We start from the raw sequence: 23,571 nt of genomic DNA on the forward strand, positions 1-23,571 counted from the left end.
CACCTTGCTCATGTTTGTGAATCAGAATCCTTCAAAATTGACAGGCGGATCACCGCTCTCTGTAGGAGCATACTGCCACGCCTCTATTTATCTATATAAAGACAAACTTTTAGTGTATCATGAAGAGGGCATTGTTGAAGAATTGTGTTAGAGGCACACTTTTCTGTGACTGACAATATTAAAAAAAATTAAGCCTGGCCTGTAATAACTGAGGTAGTTAATGTCCCCTGAGGCTTGGACGGTGGCACAAGTAAAAAAAAAAGGGTTTGACATCAAAGTTGAATATGTGTGTGTGTGTGTCAGTATACATTTTGAAATAAGGCTTTTTAACCTACCATCAGAAAAGCATAATGTTGTAGCGAGCCAGCACTGCAGCCCTACCAGGAAGCCCCACATTTGGCTGTGTGTCTTTGTGCTTGACTGGTTGTGGATCTGCTCCAGGTGGTAAGGGGATGCCATGAGCCATAGGTTGTCCAGGACACAGCACGCCAGGATAATTCTGCACCTTCACAGGTGTATAAAGGAGCTTGCCTCCAGCTGGGTCCAAGCAGATCTAACGACCCCTGAGCTGCCAAAATGTGTGCTCTATCACAGGGCTTGTGTGGGTGTGGATGTCATTGTAGAGCACCTCTTTGAGGGTTGGAAGGTCGGAGCAGAACTCTATACTAAATATGTATAAATATACTTTTATAAGCTCTGTCAGATTTTGTATGGTAACCAAAAATCTGTTAAAATCCAACTCCAGACACAATTTCGTGGCACTAGACATTGTAGATAGTGACCGATCGAATATAGACCAATAAACAATTTAACATAAGCCAAAAATGAAGCGAAGCCCGCAAGCTAGTTTAGGCAGCCAGCTTGAGCTGCGGTGCTCCAATCATGTAGAATCATGTGACATACCTCACTCTCCACAACCATCTATAATACACACACATACCTTGTTAGGTGGTGTATTTAAGCAGAGAGAAATTTCCCATCTTCCCTTTTGCCCGCAATGCTGCTGCAGTATTGCTACCAGTTGCTTCAGCCCATCCACCCCAGTATCCACCTGTAGGCTCTGACGGGGGAGGGGGGTTACAAGTATTTGCTCATTACTACCTTCATTCCTGTGTAATCATATGGGGGAGGGATTTAATTGGAGCCCAGACGGCAAACACTAAACCTCTTCTACTATTGCAATAAAAGTTTGAAAGTGAGTTGTCTGACTGAACTGTTAGTTTACGATAGAGAATATGATGTTTAGTTGAAGCGTTGGAAGTCTTGTTGCTTGCCAGCACCGTTACCTCTGAAAAACTCTGTTGCCCCTGAAAAGCAATGAATCCTGGAATACGTTGGACTGGGGCAGGACCCACCCACTGGAATCTGTTTCTTGGGAATGGAACGACACATCCGTCTGCCACATTTGAAGGAGCCTTCACAATTTGACAGTCTAGCCGAGCTACTGTGACGCAGCTGCAAGGATGCAGCCCCTGAATTGAGATAAAGCTATGGCCACAAATGTGTCCCAGCCATTTTGTGTCCCCTATAATCACATCTGTATTTGGTTGGGTCATATTTGTATTTGCAGTGCATGTGATGTCAAATTGATAGCTTTCTTCATTTGAATGTTTTGTCGAGTGTTCGCTAAGGGCCACAATACTTTTTCTTTTTCCATGGTTTGTACAGGTTATACTGGAAGTTAACCACTTGAAAGACATATACAAAAAACGACATTACGAAATGCTCACATTCCAAAAGGTTGTAGTTCACAAACTGTTCTAATAAAACTACTACTACAGAGAGTTTATGTAATCTGTTGGCTTTAAATAATGTTACTGCCATCTAATTAAACTGGAACTAACCAGTTATTTGTAAATAATAATGTCATTCAATACTTCAGACTGAATCATCTGTCCAACGGCCCAGCTGCTCTGGACTCGCTCTTTCCACCACATTTTGGAAGCAAGGAGTTGAACTGGACATACTTTTGGCAATGTAGTGTATAGAATGCATGTATAGAATGAGAGTAACCTCGATTGCATACATAATACAGCAGCAAAAAAAATTAATTATTTTTTGTCCCCAGGGACACTAAGTGTTCTTGGGTTTCTTCAAAGTCGCCATATATACATATTCAAGTTACTATTATTCTAATTCAAAATACTTCTCATACAGATGTTAGTTAGCCACTGTTTGTCACCTAAGACACAATTAACACAACACGTAACATTTCCCAAGTTTAATCGTCGATTAATGAAAAAACACCGAAATGTTTTGGTATTCACACGCAGACCATGAATTCTCACATAACCCCTTGAAGTTTAAACTGTGAAGATACTGAGGAGCCTTGAGACCAGAAACACCCATGAGCATGCACGCACACAGAAGACTTTTGGGGCAACCTCAGCAGCCTCCCAGAATCCTCAGGAAAAGCTACGAAAAGAGCAAACACATCCAGAAGAGTACATCGCTCCCGATTAGTCGAACGTGCCGAGTGCGGCGGGGGAGTAAATGTGTCAGCCCCAAGATTCAGGTGAGATGGACAGCATTTATTTCCTGGGTACAACTCAGTATGGAGACTCCATCATGTTTTATTGTTTTCTTCTATTTAGACAAACCCAAATAAAAGGCACATAAAACATTGGGCATATGTTTACATAATTATTCTCAATGGACATACATTTAAAAAAAATGTAGGAATGTTTTACCTTTCTGCTAATCAGAAAGCCTAGCCTTCGTATATACAAAATTACCATTGTTAATGTTCTAATACAAAAAGATTTATAAAAGGTTATTTTTTTCTTGCATGTCTGTCATAACTAACATGTCCTCTGAACTAAATGGTTTGTACAAAGATATACATTCATTTGCCTTCACATCTGCCAAATTCATCATACAAACTTCACAGAAAATAAGAATCATCTTCCAAATCATAGTTTGGCCTATAAATGGTTGGCTTTTCACATTAGCTTGGAGTCAAATTAAAAACTTAAACCACATGGTTGAATGTAACTGATACATTTATGACCTCGACTTTAAGATTGCAATTCATGTTTCAAGGTTGTTCTTAAAGCGAATATGTTAACGTCACAATCATTAGCTTTAAACATAATAAAAAAATAAAAAGCTAATCATAATATTGTTTGGTTGCCATACCGTGGCCATCAGCTGTCTAAAATAATGAAGGCTTCCTTCACAAAACTGTTCCATCATACAGCACAACTAGAGGAGGAAGCATTGACATGAGGAAAACTCTTGCAAAGTATTTCAGGCACACATGTTTACGGCCAATGGAGAAGGACAAATGATGCCATACTTCCTTTCATCCTAATTTTTTTAGTTTAGTTTTTTAGTGTTTTGTTTTCATTAAGTCGCTAGTCTTCTAATATGGTTTTGAACTCAAACCTACTCTGGACTAGCTCAGTCATCCACATGCAACATTGGATAAAAAAAATTATAATAACAAAGATGGTTCATGAAATGGTTTCAAAGATCATAATGCCATACCACATCAGAGCATTTCCCTTGATGGACAGAGTTAGCATGCATACGGCTAAATTATTGAGGCAAAACAAAATGCAGATGTGGCCGGGTGAATTGTAAAACAAACAAAGATCGTCGTATCTCATTAAACTGAAATGCCCTTGATAAGTACCACGCTTCTGTAGTGTGCACATCCCACAGTTTGCTGCAGGTGCTTCAGAGTTCCTGCACTGAAAAAAGGCTGTCAACTACAAACAGGCCTCAGACCTACAAACTAATTATCTCGGTCTCTCTCACACTCACTCACTCACTCTCTCACTCAAACAAGCGTGCACACACAAAGCCAGGGAACTGTGGGACAGTTTGTGAGTCTGGTGTAGGAACTGTTGAGGCTGAGATCACAAGACACCTGTGAACATGTCCAGGCCTTTGTTCAGTCACTGTCCATGAAACACCTAGTATTCAAGTGAAGTGCACCACGTTTCTAGTAATTGTGAATGACACATCGCAGCCCTCACATCATTATTCTGACCTATTTCTCTCTAATGATTCCACTTCTTCACAAGCTAAACTCAAATAAATCGGCTCATGTAACAAAATCTGGCAACTCCTCATTTCAAGTTGGAATTCGAGGGGCTGTATTAGACAATTTGTGCAACTTTCATTAACAGCTTATCCAATAATCTGACCCAAGTCTCTCAGTGATTGATCGAGTATGTGATTGCACATGCTCAATTCTGTCACTACAGACACCAAAAAAAAGGTCTCATTGAGAGATAAAGCTTTGGGTTGAAGCAAGGAGGCGGCTGGAAGACCACGCGTTCAGCTCCGCTCTGGAATCAAATGGCCCCTCTTATGATTGCGCCACACCCTAATACGACATACAACAGGGATCAGGATTCATTAGACCTGTCAGCCCTGATCAAGAGTGTCACTGGACCAGGTAGCTCTGTCTTTTGGCATTTGTCTTTGTGTGCCACTGTCATGATGTTCTAGGACTGAAAAATCACCTATCAGCTAACCTGCCTAATGTCTCCCAGATCCCAGTGAGAGCTGTTTGGATGAGGGGTCCTGTGTTCTGGTGTCCTCTGTTGTCTCCACTGAATAGTTCAGTGATTCAACAGATGATGTTCAATCATCACACCCAGGTTATCAACCAATCTGTATATTGGCAATATAGATAACACTTCTACACTTTTGCTCTTTCAGGTACACCCAAGCTTTGAATACATTCTTTGTGATCACAGCCTCCATTTTTCCTGTTAAGATCAACCGCCAGGATACAAAAAAAACAAAAAACAAATAAACAATGAGTAAGCAAGTGACCTCTACAGAGAATTCAGATTTAAAAGGACAATTGAAATGACCTCACCTCTTTATAACTGACACTTTCCCTGAATAGGCTCTAACCAACAATTAGTTCAGCATGCTGAAAAGTTGGATCTGTGTAGCTACAGCCTGACAAGGCTTAACTGAACCATCCGAGATAAATGAACAAATATACAAGAGCCATACTTGGGACATGTAAATCTAGGAGTGTGTTTAAAACAAGAATTCATCTTGAGGCGAAGCACTAGCACTTGCAAACATCTGTTTCTGCTGCTGTTAGTTTGGCAAGAATAACACTGAGAACCTGTTCAGACCTGGTTATAATAGCGGTCTCTGGTGGTCCGAGCTAGTGTGTTTAGCTCTGATTTCATCAGTTCACCTGGCATTAAAATGCATGTCCAGTTATAAATCATACCTTTCTGTTCATGAAGACCAAATTATATTGTTAGTCAGTGTGGGTCTACAGGCAGGGCTGTTATCCGTATAGGAATGTGGGCACATGTCTAACATTTCTCTAAATGTGCGGAGCAAACAGATCACCTGAAACAGGTGATGATGCCAGGTCTGGACAGGGCCTGTGTTTCTCAACTAAACAGTAAAGCTGCTTCATGCGTTTTAATAGTTTTTGGAAAACAATGGAATTGTGTGATAGTGGAAGCACAAGCTCCTGTAAATCAAGCTGTAGCCTTCAACAGATGCTACTTGTTGGCATGTAAATTGTTGGTTTTTGGCCTTTAATGCAATTTACTAATTATCAAAAGAAACGGTCACCTTTCTTATCCTTTCATTAGCCTTTGCTCATTTCTCTGTCCCCTCCAGGATGGACGGCCACACCAGTGGTGAATTAGTTCTTGCATTGCTAGCCTGTGGTAAGTCAAGAGGTTCACTCTCACAGGTAAAAGGCAATAAAATAGTGTTTCATATTTACAAAGAAATGGTCAGTGTGTAAATTGTTGAGCATGGTTTAAAAGACTATTCTCAGTAACCCCCCTGAGTTTGACTGACAGTGATGGGATCCTATACCTGCTAAAGTAAACAACCTACCCAAACAAACATACCAAAATAGTTGACTTTGGAAATGCTTCCATAGCACACAGGTCTCATCAGCCACCGTGTAGCTCTTCTGACCTCTACAGTTACAAAGGTCCACAGTAATCATAATTTCAAATCATTTGACATTTGATAATACTGTGATTTTAAGGGACACACAAGAGGACGTGCTTTCAGTACGAGACACTTCCTCCAAGTTGTACCTTCAACTGTCATGTCCTGATATAAATACATAAAAAAAGTCCTAACAAATGTCAGATACACTTATATAGAATATCCAGCAGTGAGGAGTGACTGGTTTCCAAATATTTCAAAAATACAGACACGGTAGAAGCTGATGGAACTAACCAGCCTTTGAACCAACAGTGAAATCCAAAATAGCACTCACCCTTCCCCAAAGTGGAAGCTTTGTTGTTCTGTTGTTTAATTTTAAAATACATTAACTATTAAATACTGATAAGTCCGCTAAAATAACAATACGAAAAAACATGAACATGAAAAAATATGCCTCAAGAGGAAGCAATTCATAACAACTCTGGCAATCAATTCCATTGACGCAGTTGCTAAACAATGCCTCAGGTATAGTTAAGTTATCACACGTCATCCATGTTGGAAGTCAGATGGCCAGTTGAAGAAATCAATTTCAACTAGTTTACAAGACCAGACCAGACACTTCATTGGCTGAAGAATAGTTAAAGAATTGTGGGGAAAGGGCTCCGAGGGCATTTTCACACCTATAGTTTGTTTGCTTTGGTTGGTGAGTTTGTGAACTTGGCTAAATATCCTTTGTTCGTTTTCTATTCACACAGAAAATCTTGAGCCAAAATGCATCACTCCAAACATCAAAATTCTTTCCATCTACTAGTCAGATGTTTTGGGGGCAAAAAGTAAGACTGTTGGGAGGTTTTTTGTTGCTAATCACTGGTCCAAGTAAGACCGATTTGCTGTTACTACCATTACTACACTAGATGCTACAGTTTGTACGTGGCATTCCAAAATGCAAAGCTCAAAGACCCTGTTAGGACCACGTTTCCTCCACAAACATACCGCTCCAGAATTTGTTTGGGACCAGACCAAAATCGACCCCCTTTCAAGGGTCTTGTTGGGGTAGATTTGGTGTGATCAGCATGTTCACAGCTCTCCAAACAAATCGTGCCACGAGTCAGATTAAACAGACTGAAAAATGTAGGTGCAAAAACATCCTCAGAGGGTTAGACTCTCACAGCATATATTGTGTTAACTGCCATCACTGCTGCAGTGAGCCAGCTAACTGACAACTATCATAGTAACACAAACTGCCCACGTTTGTAGAAAGGGGAGAGCAAGGAACAAAAAGAAGCAAAACACAGGTGAAAATGCAGCAGCTGAAAATGTATGAACTGCCCATCTAACCATTGTCTAATCAAAGTGTAAGAAAATGCACTTTTGGTTTTGAAGTTTTACGAAGATCACAATTATTTGCCAGTAATGCAAGCAGGTAAACATATCATACTGAAATGCTGCAATAAGGAGCATTATTATTGCAACATACTGTACACGAGTCTCGGGAAGGATGCAACATTTGAACATGTTGGCTGCAACTGTTAAATTTTTTCGAAACAGGCTCCCCATGTCATCCCTTCTTCTCACAGTTCCAGAGCAGATGAGACAGCTCACCAGGTTCATTACACTTTCTAAAGAAAACGCTTTGATCCTTGGTTTAAATGTTTAAAGGTTTTCTAGTAATCTTTCAAAATATATAATTTGGTGGAAACCCTATAGTTAGAAAATCTTTGGTATAAAATTGTCCTTATTTACACAGTAACTGTATCCCATGAGGTCATGTTATGACTAATGAAAACACATTCTCTAAAATGCTATGCAGCCTTTGACACCATTCAGGCAGATAAGAGGTACGAAATTGAATGTCTATCCCTGTGTGAAAAGTTGACTTTGGAGAGTGGAGGCCATCACATCTGTTGCTGAAGATCATCTCCACATAAAAGTCCCGTTATTACATGAAAACTGCCAACATTTGCCATAATAATGGCTCCTGCCAGTAAAGATCATTGGTTACTATTTTTGTGGTCGTATAACATTCATTATCACCTTTTTTAATTAAACGCACTATCAACCATTTTGAGAGACATTTCGTAGATTTGACAGGCTGTTGTATTATTGGGCAGTTCAAACATTATCTGCTGTTACATGGGCTAACAGTTCTACCAAGGAGGGGAGGAAGGCAGGACTTGGGATAGAAAAGGCATGCTATCCATGGGCCGCATGGCAATGTTGAGTGGCCCGGTGATATTCATAGACATGGGAGAGGTGATAGCAACTGGGTGGGCAATATTCATGTGTGCTGTTGTCGGTATGTTGACAGAGGCCAGGTTCACTGGGCCGGTTATGGTAACAGGGTGCTGTAGGTTGATCGGTGACGTGATGTTGACCGTGCTGGTGGCGATGTTCATCTGCGCAGCGATGGTGATTGGGTTGCTGGAATGGCCGACCCGGTTCAAAGATGAAGTAATGGCTGCCGAGTTGCTGACCGGCGTTGTGTTGGAGTTGTTGTGCACACTGTTGGCATCTGTGTTAAGACAAAAAAGACACTAGTCAATTTAGGGATTGTCAACCTTGTAGAAATGTGCTACCCCTCCAAAACAAGGAAAGCCAACAACCCTATCAATTCTTGGTCATTTAACTGGGTCACAGAAAATGTGAATGTTATGAATACGTTATGTCAACTGTGGTAATATTGTTGAAGAAACCTACCTTTGTGAGAGTTGTCAATTAGGACTTGGAAGGAGTTATTTAAAATCTCTCCTACTGTCAACTCACCTGAGGGGTAAATTCAAAAAGCAGGATCAATAGACTAACCAGCTGTCTATTGTTTTTATTCAAAACTTTCATTTTAAACAGTTACACATTATAAAGGACATCTTAGTCTCTAGGTTTGCCTGGATTCACACTACACTACAGACCATATGAGATAAGGTCAGGGACAGCACATCACAGCCTAACTGTTAAATTGTCTAGCCCATACTGAGGGCGTCAGCTCACTGCGGAGTCATTTCTGATCCAATCTAGACTGGGAAGTCCCAGTCTTCGGGCATGTTTTTTCTATACTTTGTATTTCTCATTTCTTATTAGTGGTTTAAAAAGCTGAGCTATCAATCAGGTCAAAGTAAGATTACATCTCGGTAAAGATATGGCATCTTATGTAAGGTCAGTTAGTGTGAATCTAGGTTGAGTGTTATGGTCCAGTTTGTTCTACTGATCCTGCTTCATGGAATTTAACCATACATTAGCATAATATGCTAAACAGCATCTTTAAATCAGAGAAAGCTTAATGACACCAGTCCTCAGAGAAGATAAATGCTTCTGTACTTGAGTAACATGGTAGAATGTGAAGAAAAACTGGCCACGTGTATTTTGCAGAAGTTATATTTGAGTGTTAAGGTTTTTTTTGTTTCTAGCTACTGGATTACCTTTTCGTGGCCCTGAGTGGTTCCACTGCCAGTCACTTATGCCTATTCAGAAATACAGACACATATGGGGTTACAAGAGCACAGGGCAGCAGTGCGATCATCTGGAAGTCATCTTCAAGAGTTTGACGTTTTTTTCCCGGTCCCTACCGTTTTGATGGGGTCAAAAATACAAACCAAATTTTTTTTTCCTATGATATACATCTCTGAAAACAACATCTCAAGTCCAAATACCCAAAACATATACTCAATTGGCTTCATAATTGACCTAAGTTGGGAAATGTTTTTTTTCCAACTCAGTTATGGTGCTTGACTCGACTGTATAATACACTAAAAGCTGTGATGGTGAAGCTCTAAATTATGTTTCTGTATGAAGCTATGCCTCATTTCAAGCTCACTTCCCAGGGTTATTTCGACACACAAAACACAGAATACAATCACCAAAATCATGACATTTAATGCATGACTGCTTATGAGGAAAACTATAGTAAGCAAGTCCTGCATTTCCATAAAGTTGAAGCAGTCCTAAAACAGACGAATGGTCACAATCAGAGCAGCAGAGCCTTTTGTAACCATTTGTACTATGCGTCAGCCACTACACATTATGGTTTATTCCTAAAATGTTACAAAAAAATAAAATTTCAGAATACAAGCAAAGACAATGTAATGGAGGGTTTAAGATCCCTTAAACAATATTTGAGAATAGATTATTGTACTCTATTATTTGTTCAGATCATATGCAATTTCAAATGTAAGCATGGACACACACACACACGCACGCACACGTTCTTTACTTTAATCTCCCAAATGTTGGCGTTTTAATAAAACTCAGAAGGAAGACTCCCCCTCTAATATAGAAAAATATGATTACAAATATTGAGTGTTACTTTTGTGTGTTTTAGTCCAGCATTGGTAGGTAACATCTGTCACTGGAGGAACAGAGATTATCAAAAGAGCAAAGAGAGAAAACCAGTACACAGCCAGACTTAAAAAAGGAAGAATTTCTAAGACAGGAGAGACTGGGAAGAAAAAATATAGCAAATAAAGGATAGAGAACAGAATCCAAAGTCAAACTCAAATACACACTTAAATGTGAATAAAATGTTTATAAACATCATTCATTGTTTTTTGTTTTAATGCTGTAATTGATTTATTCAATGAATTTGAGAAAATGACTGCAAGTTTATGTTTCTGCTCAGTGATCAGTTGCGTCATGATCATAGCAGAAGCTGCAGTTGGTTTGTACCGAGCTGGAGTTTCTGTGTTCTCCTCCACTCTGCTCTCACTGTAACTAATAAACACTTATCACTAATTATCAGGACCTGAGCAGTACATGAAGTCACTTAGTGTTTGTTTGATTCACCCCAGAGTTTATGAGGCTACGTTTAAACATCATGAAAATGACTTGTCAACATATTGTGAGCATAACGCGAGTAAAAATGTATCCGTGTTTTTGGTGACTGATTGGGTTGATACAAAATAAGTGATGGGAAGGCAAAAAAGCACATTTTGCTAAAAAAAAAAAAAAAAAAATATCGCATGGAGGTGGTATCAAAGCATATTTCAGTGGCGTAGTACATTGTCGATTCATACATGTAGTTTAACTTGTCTGAGGTTGAAGTGATATTTTTTCTATATTGGATCCTCTTTCATTCCACTTCTCAAGAATCAGTAATTTGTCAACATTTTCAGCTCAGTTCAATTGTTTGAGCAATGGGAATGGTTTTGAACAAAAAGGCAAAGATTGACACTCTCAGATGGTTCTTATTTTGTGTTTTTATTTGCTTCAACGGCTGAGAAATCCAGTTCAGTGATGCTGTAACAGGAATGCAAATCTCCCGATCCCTAGTCCCTCATCCACTGAGACAACTAGCAGCTCCGCAGACTGTCTGCATCTTCTAAACCAGGGGTCGGCAACCTTTTGACAGTAAGTGCCAATGTAAAATGTTCTTCTTAATTAGTGTGCCATATACATTTTTTTTTCTAATATCAACTTTTATTATTGAACTACAATATATCCAAGAGTCTTCTTATTCCATCCACATTGGCTATATATAGAGCAACACTATAGAAACATGTTTACCTCATTAGAATTGCAATAATAAGTTTGTCAATAACTCCACCAACCCCACTCATATTCAGATTTGCGAAAGCTTGCTTCAGTCGCATGGCAGACACTTTTTGATTTATAGTTCTCCGGTACTGAAAACAATTGGGTGCCAGAACAGTAGGTGGCGCAACGGAAGACGAGCTTAGAGAAGCCTACCTCATGAGTTCTCAGAAGAAGTCAACGTTCATTATTTACCTGCCCCCGGCTTTTCACACACACAGTGTACGATGGTAACTAAATAAAATAAAGTGACACCCAGCGGGCCAAAATGCTTATGTTATCACTCCTAGTAGGGATGGGCGTTCGATTAAATTGTCTTCGTCGATCGTTGGGAGAGTTAATGACGAATTTTCGATTAATCATTAATATTTTCACGTTCAAAAATTCACTATTTATAAGCTACATTAAAATGCAGAAATGCAAAAAAAGCGTGTTTCCTCATTGAGATCTTTATTACAAGATGAACAAAATATGCGCTGCCGTAATCTTAAGCAGCGGAGCCGACAGCTAGAAGCCGGTGCTACTAAACACAACTGACCCTCGTTTTTTTCCCCTCCAAAATAAAAAAATAATAATTTTAAAAAACATAATGTTAAACAACAACTACAAATATATAATACTTAGGTCTGACAGGTTTTGCCAAATGTAACTCAAATCTATCAAACAAGGTACCGAGTCGAGAAAGCTTCATAAAAATAACCAGTAACTCACATACAACTTCAGCACCAGCCTACGGATTTGTGTTGAGACAGATGAGCATGTCTGGGGTCAGACGCGAACGCAGCCTTGTGACCGTCAGTCCAGCCGCAGAAAAACCAGCTCTGAGGGGACTGACGTCGCCCTGATACACAGGTAGCTCCGTGCTAACTTAGCTAGCCTGGCCGCGGCTCCGGTGTTTGCGCTCCCCTCGTCCGTGTCAGACAACGCAGGCTCCTCGTCTCCCCCAGCCTCTGGGATAGCTTTGCAGTATTGGCAGTGAACCAAGTCATTTTTTAACTCAAAATGGTCCCATGCAACACTTCGCCGTGACCTCTTCATGTTTACTTTGGAAATGGAACTACACGGTAACTCGCAGCCAGTCGCAGGTAACTGAGTAGGACTGTGGCGTTTTTTTCAAACACTGCCCCCTGTGGTCAAATGTGTAATTAGCAAATTTCTCGATAAAAAAATTATTTCATCGACGAAATTCTTAATGATCAATTAATCGATCGTCGATTAATTATGCCCATCCCTACTTCTTAGCGCAGCGGTTCCCCGGTCTTGTTTCCGAACTGCGTTGCTAATTCCACTACTTGAAGCTACATGGAAGTAGCTAGCTCCCCCCCCCCCCCCCCCCAGCTTCCACACACAGTCAGCAGTGACTCTGGATACTAACTACTAATAAGCGTTTGCTTCTAACCTGTCGTTGTTTGAGAAACAGTGTCATGATAGCCGTGGAATTAAAGTCATGACTGCATGTTTTTGCACAATTACCACCGCAGTTATCATGGTGGCTAGGACGCTAGCGCCGTTATGAAAGTTCGTTATAACCGTATGTGACCGTACACACATGCCGTCAGGGCTCTAACCAGCCACCGTCAGCCGGACAACTCCGCTGGCTTAACACACATGTCACAATAATCGTTGAATCGTGTTTGGGTTTATTGTGATATAGATAATGAAACAGGAAGTTTGAGGTCCGGAAATGATGTAATTGGCGGACCAATCACAGCCAATGGCTATCCGTAGGCTCTCCGCCATGCCAACGAGTAGTTAGAAAAATCAGAGCTGCACGAAGAGCTCTCCGTGGAGCCCGTAGAGGAGGTTCCACGGCAAAGAAGGCGGTCCTATCTGTCCGTGTCCGTCAAAAATGAGAAGCATACATTGGCCTTTAGACTGAGAGAGTTAGCTTGCTTCTCAAAACTGGACACTGCACGTTTGATTCTCCTTTGTCTGCCTGATCTTTGAAAATTCTACAGTGCCTTGTCTCAAAGTGGTGCTCAATACTGGACGTTTCGGCAAACAACATTTTCAAAACATAACGTACACACAGCATGGTACTTTCGTTTTGACCGATACACCTGAACAGCTGCACTTCATGGAGATTCATGTGGTAAATTTCTTATTATTTAATAGCGATTGGTATCCAGCTTATGGCGCATAAACTGGCACCTAGTGGGTTGGAGAAGTTAACATCAATCAAGCTAAATAATACAGGCTGCGTGACGGCAAAACCTTCGAACATTTCTTTAATACGTTTTCGCCTGTGTGCCAATGATTATGGTGCCTAAGGTTGCTGACCCTTGTTCTAAACCATCGTCGGTTATTTTCATCCGGGTAACTGCAGAACTCTACCCTGGATGCCAGTCTGGAGTCGCTCCGCTTGGGAGAAATTATGCCCGGTACGAAATCGACCGGGCCAATCAGATTGTCAGGGCGGGCTTTATACGATGATGGACAGATGATCAACGTAACGTAAATCAACCACGTCATCAAAGTGCGCTTAGGTTGAATGCCTGCCGCTGGAGAGCTGAGATGTGTAGAAACTGCATTTGAGTCTGTTTTAGAAGACATCGACAGCGCATTCATTTTGAAAGAGGAACAGAGAACACGGAGGCGACGCCAAAGCGATGCGCCGCGCTAATCCCTATCGCGCCGGCGCTTGGCTGTTCACACCGGACGCTGAAGCGACGCTGAACCACCGGGTAGCGCTAATAATATCACCCGTTGATCCAGTAGTATAAAAGCATATACTTACTTGTTGCTCCAACATTAAGCAACAGCATCCAAACATTTGTCTTTCTTAGTGTTGTCTTTATACAACATGTTCCGAGGATCCTACAACTCACTGCACTTCTCCACTTCAATTATTAATTTAATGTCATCCATGTTGAAGAACTTCTCCGCTGTTTGCTCCGTTAAATGTCGGGTGTCGAGGGTAAATTACGTATTCTCCACTCAAGCCTATGTGGAGAATACGTAGCCCCCCCTCTCTCTCTTTTTATCCCTGCTTGTGTGGCTGTAGTGGATGGGCAGAGGGGGACATTTAATAATGTCATTGGTAAAATTAAAACTCCAGGACAACAGAAGGGGAATTCAAAGGATGGGATGCATATTTGATCATTTATATCATATAAAATATGTCATCAATATCGTTTAAAATCATTTTTCAGTTTGTTTCCTGGCGCGATACGCTCGCGTCAAGCGCAAAAAATAGACTCGACGCCGAAACGATCGCTGCACAGTGCGAGGCAGCCTTGGCGCAGCGCGGCACTTCAGCCTCCGGTGTGACCAGCACAAAGGTTTAACATGGGAGTGGATGGGAGCCAGCTGTTATTTAAGGCTTGGCGCTGCGCTTCAGCGTCCGATGTGAACCCGGCGGTAGTAAATAACTCCCAATGAGTCGCTTAACATACGTCACATACTACGTTGCTCTGATTGGTTGTATGTCTATCCAATTGAGACTAGAGGCTTTTTTTTCTGGTTCGGTTGAAACACGCCCCATAATCACAGCCCAATGGAGCGGTATCAGACTCACATTCTGACTAGAATTGTGAGTATGACAACGTCAGGCTAGCAGAACTCAGCTTTAGTGTCTCTCCTCTGGCCCAGGCTAGCCATTGTTAGACTTTAAAAACTGTTTGTGATGTTGTTAATATTGGAGGGATCCATGGATATTGAAGTGTGAAGTGAAGAAAGATGAGTGAAAGGAGACATGAGGCCTACCTTTATTGTTACATGGGTTGCTGAAGCTGGCCTGGCCATGTGTCTTGAGGTGACTTGTGATATAGGCAGCACTTAGCATTTTGCCACAGATGTTGCAGGTCACTTTGCCTTCGTGCCTGATCATGTGGGAGCGCAGACGGTCTTTGGTAGCGAAGGCGGAGGTACAAGCCTGAGAAAGAAAAATGGGGGCTATTATTTACTGCTCAGAAATGGTAAGACATGCACCCACGGTGATTAGGCTGTACATGTATTAGCCTCTAGGTGCTTGTATCGTCTTTCCTGGCCTTTAGAGATCTCAATCAGGTTCCTGTGTGTATCAACAATAAAACAAGACCAACTGCAGAGCAAACATGACAGCAATATTGCAGAGGAGACCAAGTCTTGACTTACTGTTACTTGGCACTTGAATGGCCTCTCTGAGGAATGGACATGCTTGACATGACAGCTTAGGTGATCAGGTCTGCAAATTGAGATGAAGACAGGTAAGAGACAGGAAATTATTTACCTTTAGCTGTGCTAGAAGGATCATTCCAGACACTTAAATGATAACGGCTCGGTAACATGGCAGATTATTCCATAGGGATACGCAGTCATTAAGATTAAGATGCTTAAGATTAAGATTAAGATGCATTTATTCATCCCAAGCACATGCACAGTCATGCAAAGGCACACTCATGCAGGTAGGGAAATTTAATCTCTGCTTTTGACCCATCTTGTGCAGTACACACAGAGCAGTGAGCAGCCGCGTACAGGCGCTCGGGGAGCAGATGTTGGGGGAGTAAGGTGCCTTGCTCAGGGGCACTAGACAGGGTAGGGAGACTCTTCGATTTTTGGACAGATCAATCCAGGTTCGTCATGTTGTTGATTGCATCAGTCAACAGATTTGACATATTGTGCAGTTTATCATGTCAATCAGAATACACACGCTGGGAACAGTGACTGTGTCTTATGTAAAGAGTTTTAAGAATGCCATAACCAAGTTCTTTTAACACCCCTTTGTGTTTTGTTTTGGTGTTTATAGCTGAGTTAAAGCAGATTGATCAACAAAGACAATTTTGAGTAATTATAATGCCCTTCTACAGCTGAGTAGATTCAAATAAAACAGACTGTGAATTAATTGATTAATTTATCCAGGGAAACCATCTTCCTTTTACGTATAGGTAAATAAAAGTGTCTGACCAAGAAAGGGCTTATTAAAAACTGGATGGGGATATCCAATTTTTTATCTTAAAAAATATTGACTTCAACAAATTCTTCATTAAAAACTGTCTATTATAGGATATGGTGGGCGTTTTTGCAAACTGGAGCCAGGTAAAAATGAAAGGTTGTGATGTCCAAATACCTGGAGAAGCCCTTCCCACAGACAGAACAGATGTAAGGCTTGTGAACTCCTCCATCATGGGAGCGGACATGGTATGTCATGCGGTCCTTCCTCTTGAACCTCTGCTGGCAGATAGGACACTCAAACGGCTTCTCATCCGAGTGCGACAGCTTGTGGCGGTTGAGGTGATATACATCTCTGAAGGCTTTACCACACATGTCGCAACCGTGATTTTTTTTCACTGGCTTGGGGGGCTTTTTAGGGATGCTCTGCTGCTGTTGGTGTTGCATTGGGGTCATGATGCTCGTACCTGTGGCTGTTGACGTGGTGGCTGTTGTCAAGATACCAGCTACAGTAGTAATATATGAAGGGTTTCCGCTATTTTCACGTGGTACAGTGGATATAAGCGGCACCATGGTGGGGGCTGTTTGAGTCTTCTTCGGTCGTGAAACCATCTTGATGCCAGTGTGGCAGGACTCGTGCCGCCGCAGGTGGTAGCTGTCTCGGAAAGCCTTGTTGCAGTAGCCGCAGATGAAAGGCGTCTTTGACTTGGGCTCCTTTTTGATCATGGTAAGTGGAGGCCCACCACCCCCTCCTCCAGTCCCACTGGCCACATTGTCTTTAAGAAGTTCTGCAGCACTGACAGGGGGTTTCTGGTCCAAAGGAATGGGCAGCACCGGTTTCTGATCAGGTGGCTCCGTTCCAGAATTGAGCAAAGGCAAGAGGCTGTTTCCGGCTACTTGGTGCTGGTGATGCAGAGCCTCATTGGCCTGCTGTAAGGAGAGACAGAACCATGTACAATGAAGTTAGGAAACCACCATAAAGCAAAGATGAAGCAAAGCATCACTAGAGTGGAAAAACTATATTCTACACTCTGCAATGGTCACACATATATAAACATTTATTAATAAAGATATATTGGTTGCCTCCTGTCTCCACAAATATACAGACACTATGTGACACTTGAAAAAATAAAAGGATACCACTAAAGAAAGCTGGAGACTTCTTGATCAATTTAGGTAATTTTATGTATGAGATGGAATTATATTTAAAGAAACAAAATAAACCACTTACTTTCTACTTTACTTAAAGCTGTTAAAACATATTGGACTAGCAGTTTAGCAGGGGCTCTGCAGAGGAATACATAAGATTGGAAAATCACCCATCTTAATATCTGTAAATCTAAAATAACAAATTTAGTAAGATAAGAAAAAAACAAGAAAAGAAAATGTTCCAGTGAAATAATTATCACAATGACAAGCACAGAAAATACATTTATTTTTTTAAACTGTAGGGAGGACATCTTAAGTCTGCAGCTGCTGGCAGGCATTGTCTGATTGGTCACGGCAGATCCCCAGTGGGATAGGACGAACAGAAGGTGGGGGCTTATATGAATATTTGGCCGGGGAGAAAGCAGAGATTCACATTGTAACCAGCAACTTTACAACAGGTCAGCTCAGAACCTGGCGATTGAGACAGCCTTGTTCTTTTCTGTAATCGCCATTGGGCAGGGTTAAAGACCTGACCCATGGCTTTTCAGGTTCAGCCAAGCATCACAACCCGGTCTGTCAGGAGGGGGGGATGAGGTTTGAGGGGGCCAAGGTCCCAAGTGCAGCTTTCCCCCCACCACTGTGTTCTTTAATGCACAACACAAATCCAAGCACTGATGCACTTATGGCCCTTTAAAGAAAGAGGGGGGGCTACTTTGTGCAGGCGGCCACTTCATTTGTTTTAGCATGGTGGAGAGAGCCTGGGGCCGTCACATGTTGTCGACTCGCTTTTATATCTGCCACACTGTAGCTGTACTCAGACAAAATCATTACTGCAATTAGCATTTCTCCAAGCATATGTGTATGCAAGTCCTGGATGGCCAAATGCACACCCTTTCTCAACAAGAAAAGAGAGCATGGCCTGCTGTTCCATCACACTCACTCACTCTGACGATTTTGATACAAATCTGCTGTGAAGGCTGGGGTCCCCTTTAAATTAAACTACTGAAAAAGAATTAAGAGCATGGAAATTGACCAAAAAAAAAAAAAAAAGTACAAATAAAAATACTCCAGTCTTTGTTTTTGTCTGCCCACAGGAAGGTGGAGTATAAAATCACCACAACAGCGTCCCATTTGAAAGAATGCTATGTTTACAAAGCTGTTATACATACACTGCCTTTCAACTGACACTTAACAAAACCCCAGATGAAAACAGTTGTCACTAAAAACAAAATTTAAGGAGCAATAGTTATTTAGAATTTCAACCTATACATAAATAGGTTATAAATAAAATTGCAATATTTATATTATAACAGAACCATCGCCTGACAACACCTTATATATTAGCTTATGGATGCTTCATCATGTGAGGTGACCCTTAACAGTCTCCTACACACCAGCTCTAGATATTCTGGCCATGTCTACCACTAACTATCAATATACTAACCACTTAGAGTTGCATCACTAGAAGTGGTGCAATGCAGCCTAAATTCATGGTGATTTTTGCAATACAAATATGACAGATACCATGGCAACTGAAGCATCATGAAATCAACTGTGTCTTTCAGTCAGATCAACAGTCTCAAATGGGATATCATACATATCCATTTCAGATCATTTGACAATTATTGTATGGCAATTGAGGATGGGTCATCCTACTGGGTTCTATTCTTATATTTTTTTAACAGACAATGGGGAACTAGCAATTAGGGCATTTCCATAACTATGAGCAAAATTGAACTTCCGCACAGATTGTGTATAAAGAATTAAGCTCCTGCCATAGAAATACTACTGTCTTCTCAAAAACAGCCTCACATCCAATAATAATAATGACAATACAAGCTCTGATCTGCCACCAAATTAAAAACTACCAAATGCCTCACAAAGCAAAAATTATGCCAGGTCCCGTCAAGGATGCGAAACAGTGTGGAAAATAACTTGAGGGAAGGGGTCACTTTTAGTTCTATAGAGTTCGCACTACACTATCAAACATTTAATCAAATTTGACTCTCACGCCAATAATACCACAAGTAGTTAGTCTACATGTTAGGATTTACACAGATAAATCGATTACGGATGGGCATAATTAATCGACGATCGATTAACTGATCATTAAGAATTTCGGAATATCCGAGATGCCCTGAACACAGCACAGTGAGGATGTTAGCAGCTGGAGGAAGAAGCCCGACGCTAGCTCCGCTTCGTGTCCGCACACGGACCGTCAAGGCCGAATTATAGTCGGGTTGCACGCACGCACGCATGCACGCAAGACACGCAACACGCCCCTTTCGTGCCCTCTGCGGGCTTGCGTGCGTCCGCCAATTTTTCTAACTACACGACAAAGCGACGCGAGCCTCACGGAGCCCGCAAGGCTTGTGATTGGTCTGCTTACTACATCCCGTCCGGAGTCTAGTTTCCGGTTTCATGCCCCAAAATACGCGGAAATCACGGAAGATTTAGAAGAACGAATATGGACCAAATAGAAGAGCACTTGGCAGAAGAGATCCGAATATATGACCATTTGTATAACCCGTCACTGACTGGCCAATTTGTCCGCCAGAAATAGGCTATGAGGAGCCGGAGTGGCGATGTAAATAAATAGTCGACGAAGAAGAAGACGTCTCTTCTTTGTGTGTTTTGTCTTTGAAAAAAAAACGTTACTCCGCCTAGGGTTCTGGCTAGGGCTGAACGATTTGGGGAAATAATCTAATTGCGATTTTTTCCCAAAATATTGCGATTGCGATTTAATATGCGATTTTTTTATTTTATCCTCTTCCCCCCCCCCCAAAAAAATCCGTAATGAATGATTTAAATATGACCAACACAATATTAGATACATTTACTGTACAATATTCTTTCCCACATTTTTATTTAACTTCTCATTACAGAAACAAGAACAACAAATCGGTGTGCATTTAAGTAATTTAATCAAAGTCATTGTAAGTATAAACACAAGCCATGCACTTTTTAAAACCTGTGTGCAAAATTTACCATCTTGAGAAAAACATTTTTTTAATTATAGGTGTGTTACTGCTCCCAAGTCAGTAACATTGCCAGTGTTGGGAAGGATACTTTCAAAACGTATTCCGTTACAGAATATAGAATAAATGCCTAAAATGTAATCTGTAACGTATTCCGTTACATTAACTAATCTGAGTAACATATTCTAAATTCTTGGATTACTTCCACATTGAATTGCATTTTATAAGTGTAGGAATGCGGCGTTGTTATAGTAAGTGGAGCAGCAGCAGTTTAAGCTCTGTGTCCGCGGATGCGGCGGGCCAGCTGGATGCGCTGGAAGGGCAGCTTGCGGATCAGCAGCTCCGTAGATTCCCGTTCATGTCCGGGTGGTCGTGCAGCGGTATAGAGGCGCCAGGCCTCAGCAGGAACACCCCCATGCTGAACACCTCCGTCTCGCAGATGTACATGTAGGTGACCGGGGGGCTCTGGAGCCGCGCCGCCCCGGAGCTCGGCTTGCTTTTTCCGGGGAGCGATTTTCAGGTCCGCCGCCCGCACCGTGGCCACCGGCGAGATGAGCTCGCTCTGTGTGTCCGACACGTCGGCCGAAGACGTGTCGGACGTGCAGGCTTGCTTCGCTATCTTCTGGATCGGAGGAGTTTTGTGGTCCCGCGGCATTCTTGCTGCGGGTGAGGAGAGCATCCCAGAGCCCTACTCTCTTTCGCACGTTTTAATCGCACACGTTGCGATTTGAAAATCGCGTTTTATCATATCGCGATTTTATCGCAAATGCAATTAATCGTTCAGCCCTAGTTCTGGCGGTGAATTGCGTTGCAACACGCGCAACACGTTGGTGAAGCATAAACCAAAACGAGTCCGTCGATGCAGCTGCGTGGCCTTCCGCGGTTGCAGTCGCAGGACTATAATTCGGCCTTCAGTCCACGCTGAGGGGAACCCGGACAGACCCGGGTCTGGGTGAGGGGGTTCCGGGAGTGAGGGCGTGACAACAACCGGACTGAAAGGTTGAGAACCGTCAAATCCAGCTAGCTCCCAGCGGCTAGCTGCTGCGCTCTCTCATCGGGGCTTAAGAGTACAGCAGCGCACATTTTCACGTTTAACTTCCACAAGAGTCGTTCATCTTGTAATAAAGATCTCAATGAGGAAACACGCTGTGTTTTTTTTATTTTCACTGCATTTTAATATAAAAATATTAATGATTAATCGATCCTTAATTCTCCCGACGATCGTTTAAGACAATTTAATCGAATGCCCATCCCTACAATGGATACATACTTCATTCAATTAGTTCTGTAAAGAAATGTGAATTAATTCAGTGACTTAGTTGCAGTGATTTGTTTTTCATTACAGCAATCACACATTTCAAACCCTGCTACACATCAATGTTGCCAATATTCACATGGAGGGCATTTATTTTGATGCAGTTGAAGGATATAGAAAAAGCAAGATAAACGGACAAAATACAAACCTAATAACATCACCAAGATCATCCACATTCTGTGTTAATACTTGTTACCAATAATATTAACCCTTTGTATACGATTAAAGTACTCAAAAGACAACAGTTTGAAAGCAGGAGAAACTAGTCATACTATACAGGTGTTTATGACTTCATGGGATACTGCAACGCACTTGCAGTAACACTCTACAGTAGCAAAACGTGTTGAGTTATGGCCAATTCAAACCGGACAGACTCTTGACATATGCTCTTGCATTTGACAGGTAGAAAGACTTGACTGATTGAGCTGCTATAGTTTGTCAGGAGCAGGACAAACGGGAGCAATTCCGGATTGACTGGACCAATTGTTGCTTAATTTAAGCGTTTTACTAAACTCTTGACGGTTTAGAAGAATAACTACCGTTCTTTTCAGGCCTGAATCTCCAATAAATCTCAACTCAGATAGTACTCGACATAGCGTTACTTGCATATATCGTGAGCCAGGGACATAACTACAACATTGAACTATACTTTCCTGGTGCATGTGGTGTGTCATACTAACTTACCTTATTATGAACTTTAAAAAGTTATTATAACGCGACGTAAACGGCACATTTCTGTTTTCAAACAAAAGGCCACATTGAAACTTTTAAGTTACACGGTGGATGGGGAAAGCGTTGTTGAAGTGGGTGGTCAATTATGGCATAGATTTATTTAGCTATTTCTAGTTAGCGATCCTTTACTTTACGTCCATGGTGAAACTTGGAAGTTTGGTCTCTTACCCGTGGTTTAATCGCAGCAGTCCGCGTGCTAGGCAGCCTTCGAGCTGCAGCGTTAGCATTAGCTAACTCCTCGTCAATGAACGGGTATATCGTTCACATTGGTAAATAAATTACATCTCATCAATTGCTCCATTAACTGGTTTGGGTTGACAATTAACCGCTGCCTACCGATCTGTGCTGTGGCGCCAATGTATATGTGGCAGACGGTGAAGCATCCTGGTTAGCTAACCCATTAGCCATTTAGCTTAGCACACCAACATGCAATGGCTCAAGCTACTATCCATGTTGATAAAGCGCGCATCAAAAGCACTGGTACCAGAAGCGAGCTCCGCTGTGATTTAGTGCAAAATGACTCACCGTGACAGAAGACCTTTAACCAACACCACGGAGGCTGAAATACAGTCTCTTTAAACCACATACACTGGGGTTCGATCAAGCTACTTAGCAGTTTGCTAAAGCAACCCCCACAGTGGACTTAGCAAGCAGGCTAATGCTATCACCAATGTTTTGCTTGGGTAACTAATTCATTTTGAGAAGTGATAAAGAACATCTGGGTAACAACATTTACGCCATGTCGAAAACGTTGATGCGGTTTATCAGATTAATGTTCAACTATGCCACTTACCTGAAATAAAAACGTACTCCAGCTCGGCTCCATTGCAAGACTTAGGCTAAAATCTGCAGGAGACCTACAAGGAATCTACAACAAAGCAGCCAAACATGGCAGCTACAACTTCCTGTAACCCCCGGGGCTGAACCAAGTCCACAGGACTTTTATCCGCAATACTGGACTTTATAAGAAATGTCAAATCAAATGTTTTCTGGTCAGTCACAAACGACCAAAAATGTGCTATGTGAGAGAAATAGTTGATGATGAAAAATAAACATAACAAATAACAAATAAAAAAAGTTCTACATATAAGGGTGTGATGTTTATATATC

General features: G+C 41.6%; 1 protein-coding gene across 3 annotated transcripts; it reads right to left on the reverse strand.

Moving 5' to 3' along the window:
* Window positions 1-2,510: 2,510 nt before the first annotated feature.
* Window positions 2,511-23,367, reverse strand: LOC128439823 (vascular endothelial zinc finger 1). Of its 3 annotated transcripts, XM_053422257.1 has the most exons (8): window positions 23,255-23,354; window positions 17,519-17,574; window positions 16,466-17,217; window positions 15,514-15,583; window positions 15,124-15,292; window positions 9,312-9,353; window positions 8,596-8,661; window positions 2,511-8,410 (listed from the first exon to the last, which is right to left on the reverse strand). In XM_053422257.1, the coding sequence occupies exons 3-8, from the start codon at window positions 17,011-17,013 to the stop codon at window positions 8,046-8,048; spliced, it is 1,260 nt and encodes a 419-aa protein (XP_053278232.1). In that variant the 5' UTR covers window positions 17,014-17,217; window positions 17,519-17,574; window positions 23,255-23,354; the 3' UTR covers window positions 2,511-8,045. The 3 variants fall into 3 exon arrangements, with proteins under 3 accessions (XP_053278232.1, XP_053278230.1, XP_053278231.1); XM_053422255.1 differs by lacking the exon at window positions 17,519-17,574 and having other exon boundaries at window positions 23,255-23,367; XM_053422256.1 differs by lacking the exons at window positions 8,596-8,661; window positions 17,519-17,574 and having other exon boundaries at window positions 23,255-23,367.
* Window positions 23,368-23,571: the final 204 nt, after the last annotated feature.

Source organism: Pleuronectes platessa, chromosome 5, assembly GCF_947347685.1.
Source record: "Pleuronectes platessa chromosome 5, fPlePla1.1, whole genome shotgun sequence".
NCBI lineage: Eukaryota > Metazoa > Chordata > Actinopteri > Pleuronectiformes > Pleuronectidae > Pleuronectes > Pleuronectes platessa.

Excerpts from the sequence above, each read along its gene's own strand:
- LOC128439823 (XM_053422255.1), bottom strand. The coding sequence starts at position 23,287 with ATGGAGCCGAGCTGGAGTACGTTTTTATTTCAG. Across the intron at positions 15,293-15,513 it reads CATTCAAGTGCCAAGTAACA|GCTTGTACCTCCGCCTTCGC; the intron begins GTAAGTCAAGAC and ends TTTCTTTCTCAG. Across the intron at positions 8,411-8,595 it reads AATTGACAACTCTCACAAAG|ATGCCAACAGTGTGCACAAC; the intron begins GTAGGTTTCTTC and ends GTCTTAACACAG.